The following is a 24,351-nucleotide window of genomic DNA, read 5'->3' as shown; positions in this document are numbered from 1 at the left end:
GAAAAAGATTTCAGGTACGACTATAACCACAGACGTCGAAATATTCGCGTAATCGAAGATCGCTATTAAGATTCCGGAAAAGTTACGACGATGACGACGAAACGTGGACCAGAAGAAAAAGAATCAGAGATGGTAGAAATTTTACATTCGCGCGAGAATCTTGGTTTCGTACTTTCGTCTCGTTTTTCTAACCGATTCAAGTTTTTATCAGGACGAGGAAGACACGAGACTGAAAGAAGAGTTGCTCCAGTTGGCCGACGCGTTGATGGTAATTACAACTTGTTTATGTGCTACGTAAAGTTACCGGTGCTCTATCCTGAACAATTGTGCCACGTACGCGTTTCGCGATCACATTCGAGGGAAAGGACGAGAAGGTCAAGCTGATATCTTTGAGCCAGCTGAGGCTGTTGATGCAGACATCGACGACGTCGATGACCTCCGTGCCGAAACCGCTGAAATACTTGAGAAACTCGTACGACGGCTTGAAGGATGCGTACAAGAAGATCCAACGCGAAGACGTGAAGCGGCAATTCGCGGAAATCTTAAGCGTGCTGTCCATGGCAGGAGCGGCTCCAGGGTCCAAGGAGTGCCTCAGATATTCCATCGAAGGCAACGTCGCGAATCCTGGGGAATGGGGTCACGAATACGTCAGACAGTTGGAAACCGAAATCGTCGACGAGTGGACGAATGCCCCCGCCAGAGACGAGCAGCGTATAAGGTGCTCGCATCGCCGAGAAACGATATTCGACGTTTCTTATTCTCCGATCTTCTTTATTCGCACGACAGAAACGTACTCGCGCCGCTGGTCAAAAGCATCGTAAAATTCGACATGAAACACAACGCGGAGATACCAGGATGCGACTTGTGTCTCGAAATCGACCAACTCGATTTCATCCGCGATTGTTTGGATGCTACCAACGTTAACAGAGTGTGCCGTTATTTGGAAGGATGCGCGGTCTATAGGTAATTCATTTTCGTCTCTTTAAAAAACATTAAACGCCACGTCAGCCACGTTTGGGTGACGGAGCTTTTTACTAAAGAACTTGAACAAATAATTTAAAGGACTGACTATCGATGAAAGCAGGTCTGGATAGTATTCGTTAATTTTGATGTGAATTAAAAAATAAGTAATACGACAAATATTAGATTCTAGAGTTTCTAATTGTCTCGAATGAGTGTGGCAGTCATCGTGTTTAATTTACTTGAAATTTCATCCGATTAATTGTTTGGCACAGCGAGGACGCCGAACGAAAGCAAATACTGAAAATGGTTGCCGAACAGTATTTGAGATTCGGAGAGTTCTGCAAGGCGATTTTGGTGGCCCAACAGCTGATCGATCCGGAGCTGGTGCACAAGTGTCTCGCCACTTGTCCGGATGGGGCAACGAGAAAGCAGCTAGCGTTCATGCTCGCAAGGCAACGGGTACTTGACATTTTTAAAGAAACATTACTTTAAAAGAAACATTAGGTTCGATAAGTATCGTCGATCGTTAGGACAACCCTCTGAAGAAAGAGTACCAAGGCGACGATGCCAAAGACATCGAAGTGATTCTGAGCAACGGTCACGTGAACGGTCACTTTCACGTGCTCGCGAGGGAACTCGACATCCTCGAACCCAAACATCCGGACGACATTTACAAGACCTGGCTAGAGACCAGTGCGCTGAGACGAGCCGAATACGATTCGGCCAGGGCCAATCTAGCGGCCAGCTTTGTCACCGGGTTCGTTCATGCTGGATTCGGACAGGATAAGTTGATGGCGAATACGGATTCCTGTTGGGTTTACAAGAATAAGGTGCGGAACGCACGATTATTTCGCGTTTCGATACACAAAGATCGCGCGACACCTGAAAAGTCAGAATCGATCAACGACGTGTCTTTTTTTAGGACCACGGAATGCTCTCGGCTACCGCATCTTTAGGCCTGATACACATGTGGGACGTGGACGGTGGTTTGGTACCGATCGACAAGTAAATATCAGCTATTTTAACGACGAAAGCTGCGAACCGCGACAAGCCTCTACATCGTTTCGCGTCGCAGGTATCTTTACACGAGCGAGGATTTCATAAAATCGGGCGCGTTGCTCGCTATTGGTATCGTCAACTGCGGCGTTCGCAACGAATGTGATCCAGCGTTGGCGCTCCTCAGCGATCACGTGTGCTCCAAGAGCTCAACGCTCAGAATCGGGGCTGTTTTAGGATTGGGTCTGGCCTATGCTGGCTCGATGAGAGTCGACGTCACCGAGTTGTTAACCGGAGTTTTGGCGGATACCGAAAGTTAGCGCGAACGTTATTAAGCGAGTATAAGCGTAATTTCGTGACGAAACGATGAATCTTCAGGTACCATGGAAGTCGTAGCACTCGGTGCGATCGCAATGGGACTCGTAAACGTTGGCTCCGGTGACCCGGACGTATCTTCGACGCTTCTGCAGAAACTGTTAGAACTTACTCCCCAGCAACTGTCTACCACGCATTCTAGGTGACGAAAAGAATTTTTCATCGGGCGTCCGTGTCGTTCGTTCGTATCCTTAAACGAGAAATCGGTATTTATTTAGATTTCTGGCGCTGTCACTAGGGATGATCTACATGGGATGCCGCGACGCGATCGAAGCTTCCTCGGCAGCCCTCGAGGTTTTACCCGACCCTTACAAGTTGGCATCGCAAACTATGTTACAGGCAATGTTTAAATACTTGGACCAAACAATCATCCGCAAAGTTTGCTTCGAATGCGGACCCGTTGCTTTCAGATATGCGCGTACGCTGGCACGGGCGACGTGTTGATCGTGCAAGAGTTGCTGCGAATATGCTCGGAACCCGTCGATGGCGACAGCGCGTTCACCAGTCCGTCGACCAGTCCCGTGGCCAGCTGCTGCGATCAAAGACCCCGGACTCTCGATACCTCCGACGATAAAACAAAAGAAAAGTCCGAGAAGAAGAACGAAGAATCGAGGTACTCGTTGCACCGATCGTAGAACGATCCTTTCGCGTTCTTTCATCGAATCATGTCTCGTTTACGGATCTTTCAGAGAGATCGGATCGTCGCAAGCCATAGCCACCCTCGGTGTCGCCGTGGTTGGCCTGACGGATGATAAACAGAATTCGCGAATCTTCGGACAGGTGGGTCGCTCTAGTTCCCTTCTTCGCCAAAATCCTCCTCTCCCGTTTCTTTCCATCGCATCTCGCGACAGACTTCCCGTCGATTTCTATCGCGTCTGTTACTCTTGTCTAGATCGGAAGGTACGGTTCCGTATCTGCGAGGCGCGCAATGCCATTAGCCCTGGGCTTGTCTTTCCTGTCGAATCCAGATTTGTCGATTCTGGACGTTCTGAACAAATATAGCCACGACAACGACACAGACGTGGCCAACAGCGCGATCTTCGCTCTCGGCCTCGTCGGCGCTGGAACGAACAACGCGCGTCTAGCGATCATGTTGAGACAGTTGGCCTGTTATCACGCGAAAAATCCTGCGCACCTGTTCCTCGTCCGAATATCCCAGGGACTGGTTCACCTCGGCAAAGTAATCTTTACGTTCGAACGATCGATATCCGCGTGTAACGATCTCGGTTTATCGCGATTCGTTTGTAACTTTACGTCCAGGGTACGCTGTCTATATCGCCGTTACGTTACGCTTCGAAGATCTTGGATCAGGCTGCCCTGGCTGGACTGCTGGTGGTCCTGGTCGCGTTTCTGGATTCCCGCAACTTGATTCTGGCCAAGTCTCATTACTTGATGTATTGTTTGGCGCTTGCGATGGAGCCCAGGTGGCTAGTCACCTTGGACGAGAACTTGCAAGTACGTACTTTTTATGAAGCTTCGAAGAATAATTCAAGCCTGATAATCGTCCCATTTTCACGTACTTTCCGCTAAAGCATCGGATCGCGTATAATTGTGTATCGACGAATAGAGTCTGCCGGTGTCCGTGAGGGTGGGCCAGACTGTGGACATCGTGGGCAAAGCTGGAAATCCAAAATCTATCTCTGGTGGCTACGTTCATACGACTCCGACGTTGCTCTCTTCCGGTGAAAGGGCAGAACTTGCGTTGGACGAGTACGAGCCAATTTCCAATGTGCTGGAAGGTTTCGTTATACTTCGAGAAAAGCTGAATCCTACCTAAATGCGCTGATAAAATAAAAAGGCTGTAAAATGTACAATTCAATGGTATTTACAATAGATAATCGACTCTATGAACCGATTGAAATTATTAGATGCATTTTCAATTTTGCCTCTTCCTCGGCAAGCGAGGGTGCGTAAAGATTACATATCGAACATATTCGAATTGTTCGTTATATTTCTTTTCCACCGCTTGATATTGCGATTAATTCCGAGTGTTTAAAAATTCAAAGTTTCGCGCTTAATGGACCCGCGAACGGTATAGCCATCTCGCGGTCAAAGGAACGAACTAATTTTGGGAACATACAGTCGTGAGTAATTTATTACTCATATGTGAATATGTAACCTATAATCATTACCAAGGTCAAAATATTTAAATAAATATAATAATAATACAGATTTCTATACTAATGGCGTCATCGGTGTAAAAACGTCCAAGTTTGTAGTGAAAATAGTTCCCACTTTTGGTCCTCGATAGCGCTTCCAACTAAAGAATCAATAATCCTAAATTAAATAACTATTCATAAGAACGATAAATTGGACATGCTAACGCTATAACGGAGTGTTATGAAGCAAAGAATCCTATTAATTTTGGATTTATGTAAAAAAAATGTACATGTCGAATTGAGTAACCTCCTCCTTTTCGAAGTCGGTTAAAAAAAATAAAGAATAATTGAAAGCAAGGTGTCAGTAGTGCCATCTACGGAAGAATCGCGGGAACTGTTTCAACTACAAACTTAGGTGTGTTGCCACCGATACGTTTAATCGATTATTTCTTTTTTGGCCATAAATGCTTAATTAATAGGATTCGTTGCTTTACAATCTCTACAACACTTCAATATAGCGTTAATAAGTCCGATTTATCATTCTTATGAACAGATATTTAGTTTAGCAATAATTATCGACCATTTGTAGCGCCATCTAGAAGAAGCAATGGGAATAGCATATTGTTGCTACAAACTTGGGCGTTTTCTCACCGATGGCGCCACTAGTGTACCAAACAATTCACCATTTAGCGTCAAGAATAGAAACTACCTGGGTACCAATGTGGATTTTCAAGGATCTAAGGTTTATCAATAAAAAAAAAAAGAGAGAGAAACCCACTCTAGCCTATCGAGAACGAGGGTAAATTGTAAGGCAATTTAGTTGGTGGCAAAGACGGTAATGACCCGTAAAATTTAATTAATGCAAGATACAACACAAAATCGATTGTATCAATTTATTAAAAACCAAATGAGACGGTTAAAATATCATATTATATCGCAGATGTAACGCCGATGAAAGTGTAAAGGATGGGTGAATGCTAGCTTTCATGTAGGTTGCGTTTATTTAACTTCAGGGACTAGCGGAAGCAATGTGCTCTATACAACAGAAACGTATGTAATTATGTATACATTGGTTCGCATTGCACAGTGTGAACGACAACGATGCACCATGATCTGACAGTGTGTCACGGTTAGGTTTACTTGTGATCGGTCATCGTGATTAAAATGCGACCTAACTTAAACAAAAAAAGAGAAGAGAAAAACACAAAAAACTTAATAGGAAAACGTATAGATACGATTCAAAGTAAATTATTTCGAACGTGCGATACTTCTTCAAATCTCGATCGATACGCGGTGAAAAATACTGCAAACGAAAGATGAATATTGCAGTTTATTGATTTCGATAGCGTGTACAAAAAAAAAAAAAACAAAGAAAAACGGACGACAAGAAAGCGGAAATCTATATCGCGAATGTCCCTTTGATTTCCTCGATGCAAATATGCATTTTACTTCGTCGCGCTGAGTGCGTTATAATTATTTTAAGTTTTCTTCGAGTGTTCACAAGGTCGCGCACGCAAGATCATGGGGCACGTTTCAAGCCTCCTTGTATCGAAGCGACGAGAAACTGCGAAAGATTGCGCAAATGTACAATGTGCGTTAGACGCTTTTCAAAGAGAAAGGACTAACGACTCTTCGTGTTTTAAATGTCCGCCGACATTTACATATAGGCACATGACTTAGGGTAAGAGGCGAAGTGTAGTATAGTAAAATGCGATTCTCGGACTCGATCAGGAGTTACGCACTCCTGCGTGTACGCGACAACGAATCGGAAAGGTTCTCTCCGCTTCGCGTAGTCGCGAACAGTTGTTATCAATGTGATCGATGCAACGACCAGGATCTCGATACAATTACATTCCATGAAACTATACGAAAATTAACATCCGTTCGATTAGGGTTCAACGTATCCGAGCTCTTCTGTCGCGCGTTCAGCTTGCCGTCTGACATATTCGCGTAGAATACAACTCGGCTTTCTCAACATTTTTTCACCCTCTTTCTTTCTTCGTGTAATTCGCTTTAGCAAAATGCGGATATATTTTTTTTTTACGGATACATGCACAACTCTCGCTCGCATCGCGGAGGGTTTTTGTGCAGTCGATATGCAAGTCAGAGAAACGAATAAGAAAGGTTTTATTTATACAGCGTGCCTCGTAATTCGTGGTATCGTCGAATACAATTTTCCTGAACGAGACCACGTTGGAATAGAAAGCACGTCCAAATATCTGACGCGAACAAAACATTTCCTTTGCGGTTGTACCGCGAATTACAGCATAGCCTGTATAACTCCACGCGTGATAAAACAAAGATACAGCATGTAAAAACGACGATATACGTATATATGTATATATACACGTCACTCGGCAAGCTGGACTTTCTATCTACTTATAACTTAAATTTTTTCATATTGCTTATAGTAAAATATAATAATAATAATAATAATAATAATAATAATAATAATAATAATAATAATAGCTAAAAATTAATGATAATGATAGCTCCTATAATAGTAGCGCTTTTCGTGTTATAACCCTTTGCAAATAGTAAATGTGTCTGTGATTCAAGCAAATTCTCAAAACGGTATGTATGTATATATATATGTATATATATATATATGTATATATACCTTAAATCTTCGTACCTCCGTTGCTTCTTTCATCTCTGTATGACCTTCCGTTTATTTACAACAACGTACGAGTATTACTATCTCTTTTTCTCCACTAGTTGCTTCGCGTTTCGCGTAGTTGGTACTTTCCTCGTGTGCTATATCCGTCGACGTCCGCGAATAAACTCTAAGCCATCGACTGTTCTCTGTTCAAACGGTTGAAAGTTTGAGTTGAGACACGATCGCTCGTGTTTGGCTACTTTTCTAAAATATCATACCCATCTAACATTTTTTTCTCTTCTTCGCGATGTGAAAACACCATGGTCACGAAAATCAAATTACATGCTACATATAGAAAAGAGAAGTCAATCTCTTTAAAACCGTTCCCTGAAACGGCCATCGATAGGAGTCGATATACGTAAACGATATATCGTTTGTTTACCCAAGATCATCACCAACGATCGAAACATTTTTTTACCGACTACAATGATCCTTGCTTGGTCTACGGCTAGATCATTATCACGCGTTCGATTACTTTGCTCTCACGCGCTTTAGCAGATCTCCACTGCTAATCACAGAAACGGATAACAACCCTACGAACAGCGAATGAAAATTCTTCCGAAAGAAGCACCGAAGTTACAGGGACGACGACGAGTCGTCGACAACGATTAGTCGAGCTGTCCGTGGATTCGTAGCCGAGAGAATGAAATTGACGATAAAATGGCAGTGCTTCTTGTGTCTCGGTATGTAAACGATCCGCGTTCGTGCGCCTGTGTGTACGTGTTTTACGTGTTAAATGAACGTGTTGCGTCAGAATACGAAGATTACTCAACCTTTTTCGCGTTCGTAAAAATGACGATGGTTTTGGCGATACGTAGGTACTATATATATACCTATATTTCATGATTGCAAACATTCACGGATCATCGGTATCGAACACGTGCTCTACTCTCTTACTCTCTCTCTCATTCTCATGATACACCTAACGCGGGCAAAAGGAATGTACATTCTGTACCACGGTAACACAGTCGTGACACGACGAAGGTAGTAAGTAGAACGCGTAATACGAATGCTGCTAGTTAAAACAATCGGGCGCGTCTTTTGATCTCGTTGCGACGCCACTGCGGTAGTCTATAGAACTCTGCGCGGGTAAACTGTAGAACTGCCTCGAATTCCGCGTCCGAAAGGTGTCGCTGAAAATTAAACGATACACACAGTTAAATAGGTACGATCTAGAGATCCTTACTTCGCGTGTATCGAAATATCCAGGTACACGGGTAATTAATGGATCCGTGTATTTTTAATACGCGGGTACGCATACATCGAATTATACGGGTACAATATCCAATTATTTTTAGATACAAACTTTTATGTAAAATGCTATTATTCTAAAATAATGAAACACCCGTGTTCCGTGTACCCGTGTATTTTAATACCCGTTCAAAACCGTGATCTCTAGTACTATGTCAGGCTATAACAATCAACGTATGCTAATATTTCTCGGTCGAAAGGAACTCTGGTCGGCCACTCGATTCTAGTGGTTGTTAATTTCGTGGGTATCAATTAGTCTCGTAATTACTCACTTCAAGGTTGCAACGATCCACGTCAGCGGGCAGCCTATAGTTAGTGATGACAAGTAAGTGGTAAGGATAGAGTTTCGGTGGTTCGGATGGCGCAGTACCCATGTCCGGCAACGATCTCCTCACGTGATGGCCTCCGTGACCTCCGACCACCGAACCGAGGCCACCTGTATACGTGGTGGACGATGGAAGCATTCCACCATCATTCTGAAGCACGAGTCAAACATTAGTTATCGCGATACGGTTGTCTTGCCGTGTAATGAGCGTTAACAGCAGTGCACTTAATTAAATAAAGTGTCTCGCACGGCAGAAGACAATCCGATTCTCGAATCTTCTACGTTCCAAGTTTTTGCGAACAGGATTCCCCGAGCCTTTCGAGCGTTAACGGTGCCGAATGGCGCCAATTTTTTAGCAATTCGTAGTTCGTATCGTAACGAAATTAAAAATATTTTCTTTGACTCGGGGAGATTGACCGTGCAATAACTTTCCCTTTGCTTGGCGACGATTTTGTCGTCGTTTTACAAGCTCCGTTTTGCAGCAAAGAAAGAAGGAGAAGAAAGAGAATCAGTGAAACGCCACGTTCGTTAATGACGCGGTGTTATGCGAACAGGTTGAACCGTCGTTGGTGTCTCGTTCGCGTCTATTCGGTAAGGGCGGACACGAAACAGAACTACAGCTAGACTGAAACGAATAATGGGAACTGGCTTGCTACAGTTAATTCTTCGGATCCGGCAATCGTTAACCGTTCGAGCAATATTCTGTGAAAGTTATTCTAACCGTTTGTATTATCACCTCGGATCGCTTTTGAATTGGATAGAAGAGAGAAGCGAGAAGCAACCACGACACGCGTCACGTATGCAACATGCGCATTCATTTCAGTTTAGACATGGTTCCGTTTTTTTTTTGCTTTTTTTTTTTTAAACTTTTTATGCACGGTTATGCAACAGATGCAATTCCAATGTATAATAGAAAGATCGTTACGTAGTCAATTCACGAAAACACCGCGGTACGCGTCAATTCCGGCACGTTATTCGAAAGAAAGTTACTCGGAAGCTCGCGAACGTTGATAACAATCGCAAGCGTCTCGATCGTATGTCTCGATGTAAGCGCGCGATAATTTCAAAAGCAACGCCGATCGAATCGTTCCGCTTTCTCGTAATATAAAAATCAAATACGTAAACTTCAAATGTCAAGGCAAGAGAGATAAAAAAAAAAACAACAACAACAATGTAAAATGCAAAAATATAAAGGAATCACAGCAAATGTACAGCAGGCATGCGCAAATAAATATACAACGCTGTATGTACAAAAAAGTATTTTACATTGCGATAGTGAGAGAAACTGCAACGTAATTATGTACAACTCGTGTACTTCGTGAATCGGTTCCGTGATTTGCACGTTATTGGCACGTTACTCGATCTATGCGCTCGGCTCGCGCGAACATCTAAATCGTCTATCTATGAGTTAACTATAGAGTTAACGCGGTCGAAGCGCGGTTAATATAAATCAGATGCAAAACAAGCTACAAACCATGCTAATTCGCCGGGAGTAGTATGGGGCTGTGGTACATACCAATGCCCGTCGATCCACATCCGTGATGCTGCCTGTCGATACTAAAATTGGGGAAAAAAATGGGAAAGAAAAAACCATGTCAAACCATGTTGCACAAACCGTTTCGTTATGTTAAATACAATCTTTCCATCGACCAATCATGTTCCATTCCAGAGAACGAAATCGTCGTCGATTCGAGAGATCCGTTCGATCCGAAACATTAACCGTCGCGAACCTGAGACAAGGAACATAATTGATTCGATCGAATCACTATAAGCGAATGTCCGATGATCGTTATCGTACATATGACCTGAATTCGCTAATAAGCTACGCGATACGTGGCAGCTGTCAACGATCAAACATCTTCAAGCACGTGTCCTAAAGTCACGTTATCGCTCGGGCATCGCTAGAAATCATCCGGCACGGTTAATGATCGTAACAGTCCGAACGGTTTCTTATGGAAATCTGTAATCTAAACTTGTACCGCGCGTCGAATCACCTGAGGCAGGCGTTAATGAAACGTGACAGTGTGTGAGCGAGTATGTGTCCGGAGTTGTGTGTACGTGTCTGTCGCTTGTCAGAGCGAGGATGCATTAGTAAATCATGCTCAGGTATTAAGCCTAGTAATCGTAGTAATATAATCGAGAAAGAAAAAAAAAATAAATAAAGGTTGTTGCGTGCTCGCGGAATGGTTTGAAAAGGATCGCTTTCGGGATTCTTCGTTCCGCGAGCACTCTACTCGAAAAAGAAAGTAAGCATGTACAAGTTGAAGTTCGAGAGTACTGCGAGAGAAAAAAATAGAGTGGCAAGATAACGTGATCAGTTTCCTTTCCATTTGTTACTCACTATCTGATTTGCCAGATGAGAAATCAATGCTGTGCGTCTTGTCTCCCATCCCACTGAACGAATAATCACCCTAGACGACAGAAAAGCGTAGTCTTAGAGTCGATGGAAAATCCTTGGTATCCACGTAATGTAGTACTAATAGTAATAATAGTAATAATAATAATAATAATAATAATAATAGTAATAATAATAATAAGTCTCTAGAGCATTAAATTCAGCAACAGGTGCAAGAGATTGGTCGTCGATTGTGACGCGATTGTGCAAGACTTACAGGGAGAGCAGATACAGAACCGCCGGTCGAGGAGAAGGTGTGACTTCGCGGTGCCAGACCGTACCCTGGCTTCGGGATGTGCCGAAGGGAGCTCACAACTGGTTTCAAATAGTCAATCGACAGTATTACTCATTAGTTTCAACGGGAAAGTGGAATCGTTCATTCCCATACGAATGCCCAACGTTCGCCAACAAAACATTACGTTTCGTACAACTCTGGTATGCGTGGAGTGGTTTCGACTCGCTCATATATAATACACGAAACATCGAGGAACTTTACCCAGACCCTTTCTGTCGACGTTACCATCGCCGCGTATCTTGTAAAGACGTTTCTATCCTCTTCTCGTTAATCGTGTTCGTCGTCGTATATTTCAGAGACGTCGAAAAAATGTTGCCCGATTTAGAATCAACGTTAGCGTTTGCAAACTTACGAAAAGTAACGAACAATTCGATATTTAACGTTCGATAAATATCAAAGGCAATATTCTGGAAGCACTAGCAGCAGCTCGTGGCATGGACTGTGAACGAGTCGAAGAAGAGGTTGTCGAAGGACAAACAAAAAAATAAAGATGTATAATATAAATATGTCGCGACGATAGATCCCCTGAGATTCTACCTATTCTCCTCGTGAATTCTGTCGATAAGAATTCGAAACGTTCGTTTCGTAGGCGCTGCTAAAGGGTTTTCGGAAACAGGTTACCGACAAAATTTACGACGAGACCAGGTACAGTTAACGCAATCGTTTCTCGCATCCCCGCGGCAAGAAAGTGAAACATACCCAACGTTCAGAGTGCACAAGCTTTTCGTATCTCGTAAACAGAGAGTGTGCAAGGGTAACGCGCGTGTATACGAAAAGAAATACATATGTTTATGTACGAAGAAGCCAGCACCTGTGTGTAAGTATAATAAACGTTTTTTTCATAAGCTAGAGATTTAGAAAAAAAAAAAAAAGAAGCATGCCCTCCGGTGAAGACAAGTCAACAACGAATCGTCGTCCGCGATCGTAATTTTTCTCGATCGTTCTCGCGAATGCTACTCGTGGAAAAGACTTTTGATCCGCGCTGGCGAAAGACGAATTTCGGGAAATTTGAAATTCACTTTTGGCCTCGATCGCTAAGTTATCGTTTGACTTGAGATCAACGGTAGGTGAATTGGAAAGTTCTCGGACTCACCGAATTATAGTGCCTAGCGGCGTTCGGAAGAGTGAAGGCGCGTTGAGTACCAAGGGGTGGATAGTTTCTGGGAGCCGGGGAGCGTGCCGATGATCTCCCAACTGCCGCCCACGCAAACACAACACAAACACAAAAACACAAATAGAGACACGATGATACAGGTAGCGGTGTCAACTAACGTACCGGTACGATAGATAGCGGTATTTTATTCATCGATTTAAATGAGCCAACATTGGAAGATATACGCCGACGTGCGTCGTTCGTCAGCCTACCGCGTAAATGTTTCCGAAGAAGCGAGACAAAAGTATGCAGTGTCGAAGAAACGTAAATGTCATGCGGCGAAAAGAAATATATACATGTATACTATACGCGTACAGGCTGTATAGAATGTATCTGTAAGAAATAACGAGAATTGATTTTCGATAATCGCAACGGATTTCCAACCTGTACAAAATCAATATATCGTAAATATTCTACATATAGCGTATATTCGGTTTACGATTATCTTCCAACATTGTAAGTATGAAACATTCAAAAGATATGAGAGAATGATGTACGCTTTTTCTTTTCTTTCGAGCAATGTATGTTCGTGTATGATGGACAGTTGCGAAGAGTGAAACCAAGGTACCATGCGAGAGGAGCAACGTGACGTCTAGATTGTCTAGGGTAATGAACGAATAATGACGAATGGAGATGGTCGTGACTAAGAATAAGTGAAAAGAACTGGGATTTTGCATCGATTACGCTACTTCGAAGGATGATATTCGTCGCATACTGTTTCGTAGTCTGATGAGATAGTCGAGAGACGTAAGAAGAGGCAAGCACATCGAAGGTTTATGCCGACCGCATGCAAAAGCGATACATACATCACCTGGTTTACGTTAATGGGCGGCCAGAGTGTGTGGTATTTGGTGCTTTGCCACTTAAAACTTAAATCTCCTGCTCGAGTCACGCGCTTGTTATCGTTCGTTAATCGAGCACGGACCCCTTCCCCCACTGCGTGATTCGCTATTCGTACGTTCCAACGGTCCCCGTTCCACGATAGCACAAACTTTTTAGTGGTAAAAGTGGAACGTTTCTCGCTCCCCACCCCGCTATCACTTCGGAATCTAACGTCCGATGTTACTTTAAACGGTAGAGTGGTATGTTAGTGTCATGTGCGAACGTGTGGACATGTATGAGATGATTTATCACTTATGTTAATGAGACGATCATGATAATAATGACAACTAACGATTCCGAAGGGGGGGATATAAAGCTTACCGTTGTAGCTGGGCCCGCTGGATCTATAGCTCAAACCGTCGTCGTCTTCCCAGGGTCTGGCGTGATCTATATTTCTCGACGGTGCTGCGGAGAAAAGTTAACGTTTGCGACCTATGATTCGACGCGTGCGATACGTATGTATAGAAAAATACAGCAAACTGAGAAAATTCAGCGTGACTTACATGCGCCCACCGGGCTTTCGTATCGCAGTCTGTAAGTCGGTTCTCTGGCAGCCGACGGTGTTCTCGACGCGTTTCTAGGATCCACGTTCGCAGCTTTGTGTCTCAAGTTTTCTCGATCCTTTTCACGGTCATGCAAGAACACCTTCGCTATTCCGGTGTCGATTTTGCTTAGCTCGTCTTGCTCTTTTTTCAATTTTTCCTCCACTTCTTTTATGTAAGTTTTGTTGTCGACTTCGTCTTCGTCGTCCGATGCGGGTACCCCCTGAATCGCAAACGGAACGCATCATCGAACAGAAATCGTGCGCGAATATTTGGAAAAGTAGAAAAGTGGCGGTCATCGATGACGATACCTTGTACGTGTCGGACCATCGTCTACGTCTCTCGGGATCCGTGTAAGGATAGGGAGGGGCAGGGAAATCGTCTCTTTCGATCGGTGGTTTGGATCCAGGAGGTGGCTTCATGGCATCGGGATAATGCGCCAACTCTATTGGCTCCTCGTTATCTACTTGACTGGCTGGCGACTTCGGTCTGGGTTCGCTGAGAGCATCGACCAGAGCTCGCATTCCGGATCGACTGCTGCGTCCGCCGCTGCTTCTTATCGAACGAGACGCTAAAATAAAACGACGATACAATTTAGGAACGTGGCTCGTTTCGTTCGTAAATCATTCGATCGAGATTTTACTGGTCCGAGCGAAACGAGTACTCGATGCGTACTCGCTTCCGACCAAGAGAAAACGTGAAGACTCACAGCTAGGTCTATGAAAGTGCGGACTAGTCGGAGGTTTGTCGTAAGGTTGTATCGGACGTCTCAGGTATCCTTGGCTGGGCGTTTCGGTCAAGTACGAGTAAGTGTAAATCCTAGACACATCCTCGGATGCACCGCGTCCATATTCTCTCAATATCAGTCCCGGACTGCCAGTTCGTGCGGGGTAATACTGAGGCAATTAACGCATATTATCGCGGCTAAACTCGTGTTGGTTTATTCGGTGAATCGTAAGCGTCTGTCGTATCGCTAACTTTAGCTATGTACCGAGCAAAAAAAAAGATAAAAACTCAATGGCGCATGACACTCCTTCAAGAAATTGCACTGTTTCAACGATAGATACTTCACATATAGCGAAACTGTATACGATATCCTACGATAACCAATGCTCGCGATAACGAACAAAAGGTCGAGTACTCCTCGAGAGAGTGTCCGTGTTAGGAGATACGTGGCATACCTTGCGACTGAGGCTGCTGTAAGGGCTGCAGAGTGATCCGTTCAGGCTTGGCGTGCGTGACCGCAATGAAAACTATACACAATGACCGTGCGAAAAAAAAAGTAAACAACGATTAAGAAAACAATAATAAAAATAAAAAATGATTAAATCAAATATATGGTAAAATGTTGAGATACGTGTAGCGTACACGTATATGTGTGTGCGTGTGTAAATATGTATAATAAAATATCGAAATCCGAACATCAAAGCGTGCGGAAGAGATACAACGATACGTTAAGGAACGATGCATAATCGAAAGCCATGTACCGCCGAAGAGAATGAAAAATTAAGCTATACACAAAGCTGGTACGAGTAAAATAAAAAAAGTAAAGATATCTTAGGCTCTAAAGTGTTCTATTCTAAATTGGTTTCAACAACTGGGCATCAACGCAACGTTAACCGAGCAGCAACATGTTTTTACACGAACGTGTTGCACCACAAAAATTCAGGATAAGCACGATGCAAGCCGAACGTCGTATTTCTGTCTCGATTTCTCGAGGCTACGACCGGACCGTTCGAACGAAACACTCGATTCTCGTTGGTATTTTACAATCGAACGGCAAACTCGATTCGGTGTGCACACGAGTACAATATTTCCGTCCTTTGACGGCAAACAATGCAACTAAACGGAAAATGCATAGCGACGTGCACGTATTATAATACTTGGGAACGATATCGAATGTCTGCATGATCGTGAAAATAGAGTAGCAATTAAACACGCTTTATCGAATATGAAAACAATCAACGATTAACACGGATAGAAATGATCGATAAAAGTAGTTGAACATTTGCGCGAGATTCGCTGGAAAAGTGGCATTTATGCAGCGATACTGCAACGATATCGAGTTATCGTACCGAGTAACGATAAAACGATGGAACAAATGTAACGCGCGCCATCTGTACACACTACATAACTATGCAACAACAAATATACACGGCGAGTGTTATAGTACAATATTTTACAAGATCAATATACAATTCGCCAGTTCCGAATGAAATTTATGTTTACGATAAACGTAGCGATCACATGTAAAAACTGAACGACAAACGAGTCCTATTGGCTGCTTCGCATTGCTCGTAGCGGTGTTGTCACCTCGATCGAGATCAACTTTCGGTGATCGCAATTCGCGAAGAAACATTTCCGTTCGAGATTTCTACCATCTTACCTGCATCTCCGAAGCGCTGCTGGAAATCCGCTCCGATTCTCGATGCTGCGGAGTGTGAGCTTCGCCGTGACCATTCACGATACCGTTCGGGCCGCTGGGCCCTGGACCGCAACGGGGATGCCATATCGCAGCGCCTTGCAAGTACATTTCTTCGCCGTCCCCGAAAGGATCGCCGCACTTGGTGCATCGCGCACAAGTCGGGTGAAAATGATGATTATCGCCAGCTTGCAGGACTTTACCGCTGATGTAACGATTGCAGTAAGCGCACTTGACGCCGAACTGCTTCTGATAATCCTTCTCGCAGTAAGGCACTCCGTCTCTAATATAATTCAAAAATTCATTCGATTCCCGTTATCCGATACAGATTGCACGATCTAATATCTATTATCTATTATTTTTCTATCGAGGTATACGTAAAGGTGGACGTAAGGTATCCATATCGAAACTGTTTGCAGTTGTTGTAACGGTACCATCTAATTTATAGCGGGTGTTATTAGAACTAGAAACAAAAACTTGTGCATACATCGACGTCGCGTAACTCGAATCGTCACTGGTCAAGGTGACACGCGTGACGTACGAAAGAAAGAAAGACGTGCATTCTCGCGATTAATCATAAAACGTTATCGAGAAAAATGTTTACCAACGATATACATACTTGGTAAGCGTTTCTAACGAGGTTTTTTTTTTTTGTAAAATCAAAGCGTTATTCGCGTCGATTCTTGGCAATTGAAAAACCGCGTTTCATATCCGACCTTTTTTTCTCGTTATCAGCGAAAGGTATAAGGCAGGCGGTGTCTCGATTAAGAAAAAGACGAGACGATTTTCTCACTCACTTTCCCATGTATTCGCCGTGAAGAACGCTGTCGCAGCTGTGGCACTTGAAGCACCAAACGTGCCATTGCCGATCGAGAGCTACCAAAGCTTGACCTTCTCGTAATTGGTTTCCGCAACCGGCGCAAGCACCGGGGTCGGAGAGCCCGTCTCCGGCTTCTCTGGTGATAGCGGTATAACCAACCGGCGTCGAGGCCTGTCGAACCGGGATACCGACGCATCGATGACATAGAGCTTGACCTATAGACAATGCACGCTTAGTTGAGATTGGATAGATCCGGTCGACGATCCGACCGATGACGCACGCTGCTTTACTATTGTCTTTTATTCCGATTACAGCGTATTTTCTCCGCTGATTCATCGTTTGTACGCGAGCGTGCAGCTTCGCGATTGTTTACTCGCTCGATTTGCGCGTCTCCGCGTATAAATAGCTAATTCCAGTCATCGATGGCACTGTTATCGGTTTTCATCGTAACTGAAAGAGTCGGTTCTACGTCGATCGACGCGCTCGACATCTTTAAAAGGTCGCGTCACTTTGGAGACGTAAAGTAGTTGTAATTCTTCGGGAATTAATTTCGATGGAACTACGGGTTCCCAAAGGCTCGAACGATTCTTTGAAAAGTGTTTCGCATAGCGCAGTTGTATTCCTGGAGCTATTTCTCTAAAAATATACGACTCTATCGGTATTCTACCAGGAGGATCGATAAAACGGCCGAGGTTGCAAAGATGCGCGTAAATATTTGCACGAGAACAACGTAACGAGTCGAACGGAGGCAGTTTAAATCGCGGTAAGGTCGTTTCGAGTATCTAGTGCAAACGTATGATCAAGCATTAATCGAGTAATCGTTACAAGGCCACACGTGTCTCGCCTCGTTAGACCAGAACCAGCAGCGATGCACCTAAACAATAATTCGCGTTAACGGATTAACCGATACGCCTATTTCGCAGATCGCGTCAAAAGACAACGAATAGGACGTATTTAGTTTTCACCTCTTTACGAAACATGTGTATCGTAAATGAGGATGTAGCATTCTCAAAACGAACGATTTCAAGGGTTGTTTACCTTGCACAAGGGACACCTTCGTTCCCTGGCCCAACAGCGGTTGTCTGCATCTCTGACAGTGAAAACAATTCGGATGGAACGCGTGTTTCTCGCCCGCGGTGACTACATCACCTTCCACGTACTCTCCGCAGCCAGCGCACTTCGTGCCCCAACGTTCCCTGTAGTCCTGAAGAATTACAAAAAAATGACACACACACACACACACGATCGTTTCGACCAATTCTCCAGACACAACTCTCGGAGGCTGAGTTGTAAAATATCGCATTCCGAGCGCATTCGCAGCCACCGTTTTCACTCGAGCTTTCGTTTTCTGTCGAACGAGTATAAAATCCGTGACAGTGAAAAGCGTGTACGTTATCGTTCGTACGTTTCGCGACAAACTCAACGAAGGGCAGTGCGTTATGCGCGCCAAATAATCACAGCCCTCTCTCTATTTCTATTTTTAATAGTCTCGCTGGTTTTTTATTTACACGTTACGGTACCTTGGTGCAGTAGTAAGAGCCCTCGCGAGCGAAAAAGCCGCCCTGCGCTAAACTCGAGTTGCACTGAGCACACTTGAAACACCCTATGTGGAAATACTTGTCCTGTACTCGTAGCACCTCCCCGCTGCACTTCTTCTTACAGGACTGACAGAACGTTTTACCTGCAACATACAATAATCGCGCGTGTCAAGCCGTTGTGGACGATCGGTATGACGAACCCTAGAACGGAAAGGTTTAGTCTTTCAATGGAAAGATTGAGTAATTGTTACTTCTTTTCACAATACCCAATTTTTTACCATTTCTTTTTTCATTAGTATATAGAGTATCAAGAAATAAGGTACCAACATATATTTAAAATCTATTCTTATTTTTAACCATGTCGGTATTTTAATAAAATTAATAAATTTTATTCCTTGCATTACATTTTGTTACTTCTTTACATTTTATTAAAGACTTGTATTTAAAATCTATTCTTATTTTTAACCAAGTCTTTAATAAAATGTAAAGAAGCAACAAAAGGTAATGCAAGGAATAAAATTTATTCGATCTTTCCATTCTAGAGTTAAAACGAGCATCGATAAAGTCTTCCGATGACAATGACCGTCTCCTCTCGCTTTATTTCTCGTGCAGAACTCATGTCTCGTTCCGAGAACCCCACGGCTAATTCCGCGAAACGATTAATGATCGTCTATTTCCAGTCGATTGACGGCTGTGACGCGTACTTTAATCGCGATTGCGAAGGGTAACGCGTGATATTCCCCGTGAGCGGTTATTAAGGTCAAATACCGTGCTACGAAGTTAATTTATCCTGAATCTTCGTTCGAACAGCGGCGCTTTTGCTCGTTTCGTAACCTTTCCTGCGCCGAGTCTAATGTCATTGTTACCGAGTCCCCGTAAAAAGACGTTCTTTCCGCGGATGAACCAGTCCTTTGCTCATCGAAGGTAAAAGTTCCGCGCCGAGCGAGTGCTTTCTCCGCGCGATCGCTTCGAAAGGCTTTGCTATTCCATTTCCAGAAGAATGCCAGAGTACGGTTCAGACTCACCCGAGCGAAATACTGCCATTCCGCTAGCCAGGCTAATTAATGGCAAATAAAGTGGAACAGCTCGCGTGTCTTTTTCCAGGAAGCGAGAACCTTTTACTTCCATCGATATTTTCCGTGAAAAAAGCGGTCGAACCGCATCATTGCTAAACAACAAATTCGACTAATTGGCCCGCGAGAAACGTTGTCATCGGATAAGGAACTGTTGGATGATTCTAGTATTCGCCAATGCCAGGACGAAAATTACAACGAATCCATGTTCGTTCCGTTCGAGATTTTAAGAGGGGCTAAAATCGCGATTTCTCTTTTGCAATTGCGCCTTTCTAGTTGCTCGACGATGCAGTTCATCGAGAAGGTATTTCTTTTCTCCTGGATACAAGTAAAAAAAGATTTCGAACAAAATTCACGGTTCGAATCGATCTGCTGTATCCTTCCCACGCGATGAGTAATCGATTCCGTGAGTCCAGCGAGACACACGATAGTCGTGTTCACGACGGACGATACTCGGTCAATCAATGGCGTTCGATTTAATCGACAATCCGCGCACGTATCGGCCGAATATGGTGCGTTACACGCGTAATCCGGTCGTCGTGGAACTTCTAAAGCTCGACTCGAAGAAATCTGCTTAGCGTACCGGTTGTCGTATAGGATACACGCGAGGGGAAAAAAGGCGAGAAAAGAAAAAGACTCCTCGGACACTTGTCAGAGCGCGCTAACACGTGTCACAACCGAGTCGTGCATCGAATCCGGGTGAAGGTCTTTTGTTCTAGTCGCAGTGGAAGCAGATGAACCGCGGGTGCATTCGAGTCGAAGAGCGATGAATTTTCGAGACACCGCGTTGTCATCGAGAGAACGAAAAAGTCCCAAGGATAATATATTGTTCGCTGTCAGCGGGTAGGGAGGTAACCGGTGCTGAAAAAGCGACGCGAGCTCGCGATAATTTTGCCGGACGATCAAATCGTTGTCGTGATTCGCCACGATTAAATTGTTGGCTACGCGAAGCAGCCGTTGCGTTTTTTACCGTAATTTCCAGTCACCCGCTTTCCACCGGAGTTAACGGACCTTTCGGCGAGTCGCACGGCCCGCTTTTCAATTATCTTCGTCATCGCAAAAACTCCTGTAATAATTGTTATTATTGCGCCCGCAGCACTCGTGTTAACGCAGATGCGGATCACAGACAACCGGATATAAGTTTAACGCCAAACATAGAGCAAATCGAACCATCGCGCATCGACGTGACGTCGCGACGATGAAATACGGAGCAACCGATTCGAAATGGCGCGAGGCTTTACCGCGCGAAATCGTAAATCGCGCGACGATGCATCTGGACGAGTCTCCACATGTAGATAGCTTCAACAGCTGCGAGGAGAATCGAAGCACGTTTGGTAGTTTGGTTACGCAAACGTAGTTAGTAGTTATATTCGAGACTCTCGCGTACGTTGACTCGATGGTGTGCATCCTTTCAATTCTACGCGGTGTGACAAATGTGATCGTTCGTTTTTTCATGCACCATATAGCCAATGAAAATTCGAAGGAAACTGCGAGCAACTGTCGCACGACATGTCCGAGAAATCGGCTGACTCGTGCCAGAATTTTTTCTTCGATATTCTCAGTTTCCTTGGGGTAAGATAGACATTCCTTTCACGCCTCGAGAAAGACTACGAACTTTCGCGATCAACGCCAGCACGATCCATACGTTTCGTTAGACCCGACCTTTGATAGTACAACAAAAACAGAACTTCGTTATCGATAACTACATCCGAAATTTCAATTTATCCGATTCCTACGAAGTTATGCGCGAGGTTTAATCGGCGCGCAAATGGCGTACAAATCTAAGACGTTAGAGCTCCGACTCGATGATTCAGCGCTGCGCCAGAAGGGCACCAGATAAAACGTCCGTTTCGTTAAATTATCGGTTGTTTGAACGAGAGGTATCTCCATTTTTCTCTATTAGCTATCTAGGTGTCTAAAATTACTGCAGTCTATCTGCGACGTACAATAGCGTTAAAGCACCGGGATGTTCGATTGCTCCTTTGAGAGATAATTCGTTATTAGGAAAGACCGTAACTGGTTTTCAAAGTTATCTTCGACGTTCTAAATTGCCCGTTACACAAACAATTTGATTCCCATCGTGTTGCAAAAAAAAAAAAAAAAAAAAAATGTTCCAAGATATGGAAGATACGATTAGGGTAATCCATATTTTCGTCGCCGATGACTAATTTGGTTCCTGGCCGGAAGAAAAACACGCCAACCGACGAAACGGTTCGCATGGCCCGCTGCGAGATTCGAGTTGATGTCATCAACGCAAACGAAAATACAGGATGATTGAAAAATAGTGTCCAACTACTAGAGTATTCGTTCGAGTCGACTTGATATCTATCGCGAGCAGAAGTTTCTCAATTTTGAGAGATCGCTTTTTTACCACCTTAATAACGAATTTGTTGTCGACCGAGAGACGTGACTTTCTTTCGGTACGTCGACGACGAGTCTGGTTTTCCGGAAATATAAATCAAGCTTTCTCGACTCGTCGCATTAGCCTCGTTTAACCGCCATAACTCCGTACTCAATTGGCGGATCGTGGAGGAGTACGCACACGAGGATAGCGATCAACGTCGAATCGCGATGGAAACGAAACTCGAGATTCATCCGAACGGACAGCATTCGCGATAGACGTTTGTTTACAAAAATTCCACGGCTCTCGCGAAACTTTCGCGCCGTGGCGATTTTAAAAATAGCCGGTGACATCATTCGAACGAGCGGATCGTATATTTTGACGTCATCGCGCGCTGTCACGTGAGTTAAAAGCGGTCTGTATTCGGCTAACTGATCTCTCTCTTCTTTCGCTAATTTCAATTACTTAGGAAAAATCGAATACCATTTCCGACCATATGTCCCCGTGATAACTTCGAGCAGGGAATTTAATGAGGTACTCTGATACGAGGCGTGTTCCGTTTAAATCGAGTAGTCTGTCGTTCACGAAGAGACACTCCCTCGTCTGCGCGTCACTCCTGCTTCGATTCGTGGTAGCTTTCGATCGACTGCCAGCGCGTCGTTAAAAGGTGGTTCGAAGTAAGTCTCGGAGAACTGTACAAGCATGGACCTAGATCGAGCCGACGAACATTTGCATGCAAATAGTCATAAAAAAAAATAAGGCGCAAGGATCGAAAGATTAAAGGAAAAATCTAAGTCGAGAATCATCAAAAAGATGCGTTGAATGCTCGAGAAGTATCGACACCGTTTTGCCATCGCGCGCTATTTCTACACGCGGTAGCACAATAATCACGGTGGAATTCCCGACTTGGAATTCAAAGTGGTAATCGCGCTACAAACCGGTAAGAGTCGACGTGGGAGGTGCTCGGAATTTCTAATGAACGATGATAAGACAGCTAGACAATCCGACAGCGTGCAACACCTACAGAACCACTTACGGTAGAAATTTGTATTTGCTCGTTGTCGCGGGGACGACCCAGCCAAGCAAACAAGATTTATAATTTCGCGAAACGCCGTGCACGAGATTGCGCGTTCACCGAAAATCTCGTAAATTCGAGGACTGTAACATCGTTACAGGAAAAAGAAAGTTGCATCTCTACGTATCACCCACGCACAGTTTGCCCTACATCTACCGTACCCCGGGCACAAAGTACTTTAATATGATTCACAAGCCGCTCTAAATGGGATGCCGCGAAACGGTGTTTCCAGGTTACCTGAAAATCTTTCCTACCAAGTCTACCAAGATACCTTTGAATGATTTTCGTAACTATCATTTATTACCGAAAGTCATCGCTAAATTTACGTAATCTGTTCGCGAGAAATTATTGGTTTGTCCGAAAAGTCCATGCCGATTTTTTGATAGGTGGTGCAGATCTGAATATGTCGAAATGGCTGAAAACAAATAACATATATATCCCTTAAACATCCCTTAAAAGGTGGAAAGGTTGTGGAACAAAATGGTACCTATGTAATTCAATAAATGTATATTACAATGAAAACGTGCCTTTGAAGTTCTCTTAAAAATTGGCACGAACTTTCTGGACAGCCTAATAAAAGATAAAATATTGCGCATGTATTACTTGTTAATCAAGCGAAAGAAACTTTTGGGACAACCTAATAAATTTTCGTAACAACAACGTTTGTCTTTCATAAAACACTTCGAAGTGATTACCAGATGGGTCTTATACATTTGCGAGATTTTTATGATTGAAAATCATTTTATTTTTGAAACAAGGGGAGGGTGTGCCTAACGGGGAAATGTAACGTTTGTGGTATACGATGAAGCATGGATAGAGACAGGGACAAACTGATAGATATGAGATACTGGAATACGGAAGCGTGAAATCTGTTAATTCTTTTCACGAATCCCGTAGAAAATAATACTGGTAACCGATATACCGATAACGACTTTCGACGGACAGCTCGATGTCGCAAAATGAAGCGTGCACAATTCAGTAATGTAACATATTGGGTTGTCTGGAAAGTCTATGGCGATTTTTGATAGGTGGTGCAGGTCTGATTATGTCCAAATGGCTGAAAACAAATTATATATATACGTCGATAATCGAGGCCGTTTTCTCGGGTTTCGCGTCTCAACAACAGTGCGCGCCGCGCCCTCTTTCG

General features: G+C 43.8%; 2 protein-coding genes across 12 annotated transcripts in view; one reads left to right on the top strand and one right to left on the bottom strand.

Moving 5' to 3' along the window:
* Positions 1-90: 90 nt before the first annotated feature.
* On the top strand, positions 91-4,129 carry LOC128876569 (26S proteasome non-ATPase regulatory subunit 2-like). Its single transcript, XM_054123048.1, has 15 exons — positions 91-132; positions 212-268; positions 342-706; positions 787-963; positions 1,236-1,422; positions 1,494-1,793; positions 1,886-1,968; positions 2,039-2,274; positions 2,338-2,476; positions 2,553-2,709; positions 2,742-2,947; positions 3,024-3,114; positions 3,227-3,514; positions 3,595-3,789; positions 3,902-4,129. Exons 1-15 carry the CDS (start codon positions 91-93, stop codon positions 4,109-4,111), a joined length of 2,733 nt encoding a protein of 910 aa, XP_053979023.1. The 3' UTR covers positions 4,112-4,129.
* A 1,183-nt stretch (positions 4,130-5,312) lies between these two features.
* Positions 5,313-24,351, bottom strand: part of LOC128872471 (actin-binding LIM protein 2) — a 25,910-nt gene continuing 6,871 nt past the window's right edge. For 2 of the 11 annotated variants that reach the window (XM_054115247.1, XM_054115208.1), the window contains exons 2-15: positions 18,698-18,858; positions 18,216-18,381; positions 17,155-17,392; positions 16,322-16,640; positions 15,117-15,188; positions 14,645-14,831; positions 14,247-14,506; positions 13,897-14,158; positions 13,715-13,798; positions 12,452-12,552; positions 11,010-11,079; positions 10,143-10,225; positions 8,616-8,819; positions 5,313-8,225 (exon numbers count right to left, since the gene is read on the bottom strand). In XM_054115247.1, coding sequence (XP_053971222.1) covers positions 8,112-8,225; positions 8,616-8,819; positions 10,143-10,225; positions 11,010-11,079; positions 12,452-12,552; positions 13,715-13,798; positions 13,897-14,158; positions 14,247-14,506; positions 14,645-14,831; positions 15,117-15,188; positions 16,322-16,640; positions 17,155-17,392; positions 18,216-18,381; positions 18,698-18,858 — 2,321 coding nt within the window. In that variant the 3' untranslated portion in view covers positions 5,313-8,111. Of the gene's footprint in view, positions 8,226-8,615; positions 8,820-10,142; positions 10,226-11,009; positions 11,080-11,280; positions 11,379-12,451; positions 12,553-13,714; positions 13,799-13,896; positions 14,159-14,246; positions 14,507-14,644; positions 14,832-15,116; positions 15,189-16,321; positions 16,641-17,154; positions 17,393-18,215; positions 18,382-18,697; positions 18,859-24,351 lie in introns of those variants that run through there. The other 9 variants (XM_054115219.1, XM_054115215.1, XM_054115229.1 and 6 more) reach the window with 9 other exon arrangements.

This window comes from Hylaeus volcanicus, chromosome 1 (assembly GCF_026283585.1).
Source record: "Hylaeus volcanicus isolate JK05 chromosome 1, UHH_iyHylVolc1.0_haploid, whole genome shotgun sequence".
Taxonomy (NCBI): Eukaryota; Metazoa; Arthropoda; class Insecta; order Hymenoptera; family Colletidae; genus Hylaeus; species Hylaeus volcanicus.
The sequence above is the reverse complement of the archived record's forward strand: the minus strand, read 5'-3'. Positions and strand labels throughout refer to the sequence as shown.

What these genes read in the sequence shown, in the direction of transcription:
- LOC128876569 (XM_054123048.1), top strand. Translation starts at nt 91, where the DNA reads ATGACGACGAAACGTGGACCAGAAGAAAAAGAATCAGAGATG. An exon ending in AGTTGGCCGACGCGTTGATG is followed by an intron (nt 269 to 341) that starts GTAATTACAACT and finishes CCACGTACGCGT; the next exon opens with TTCGCGATCACATTCGAGGG. An exon ending in ATTCGCGAATCTTCGGACAG is followed by an intron (nt 3,115 to 3,226) that starts GTGGGTCGCTCT and finishes ACTCTTGTCTAG; the next exon opens with ATCGGAAGGTACGGTTCCGT.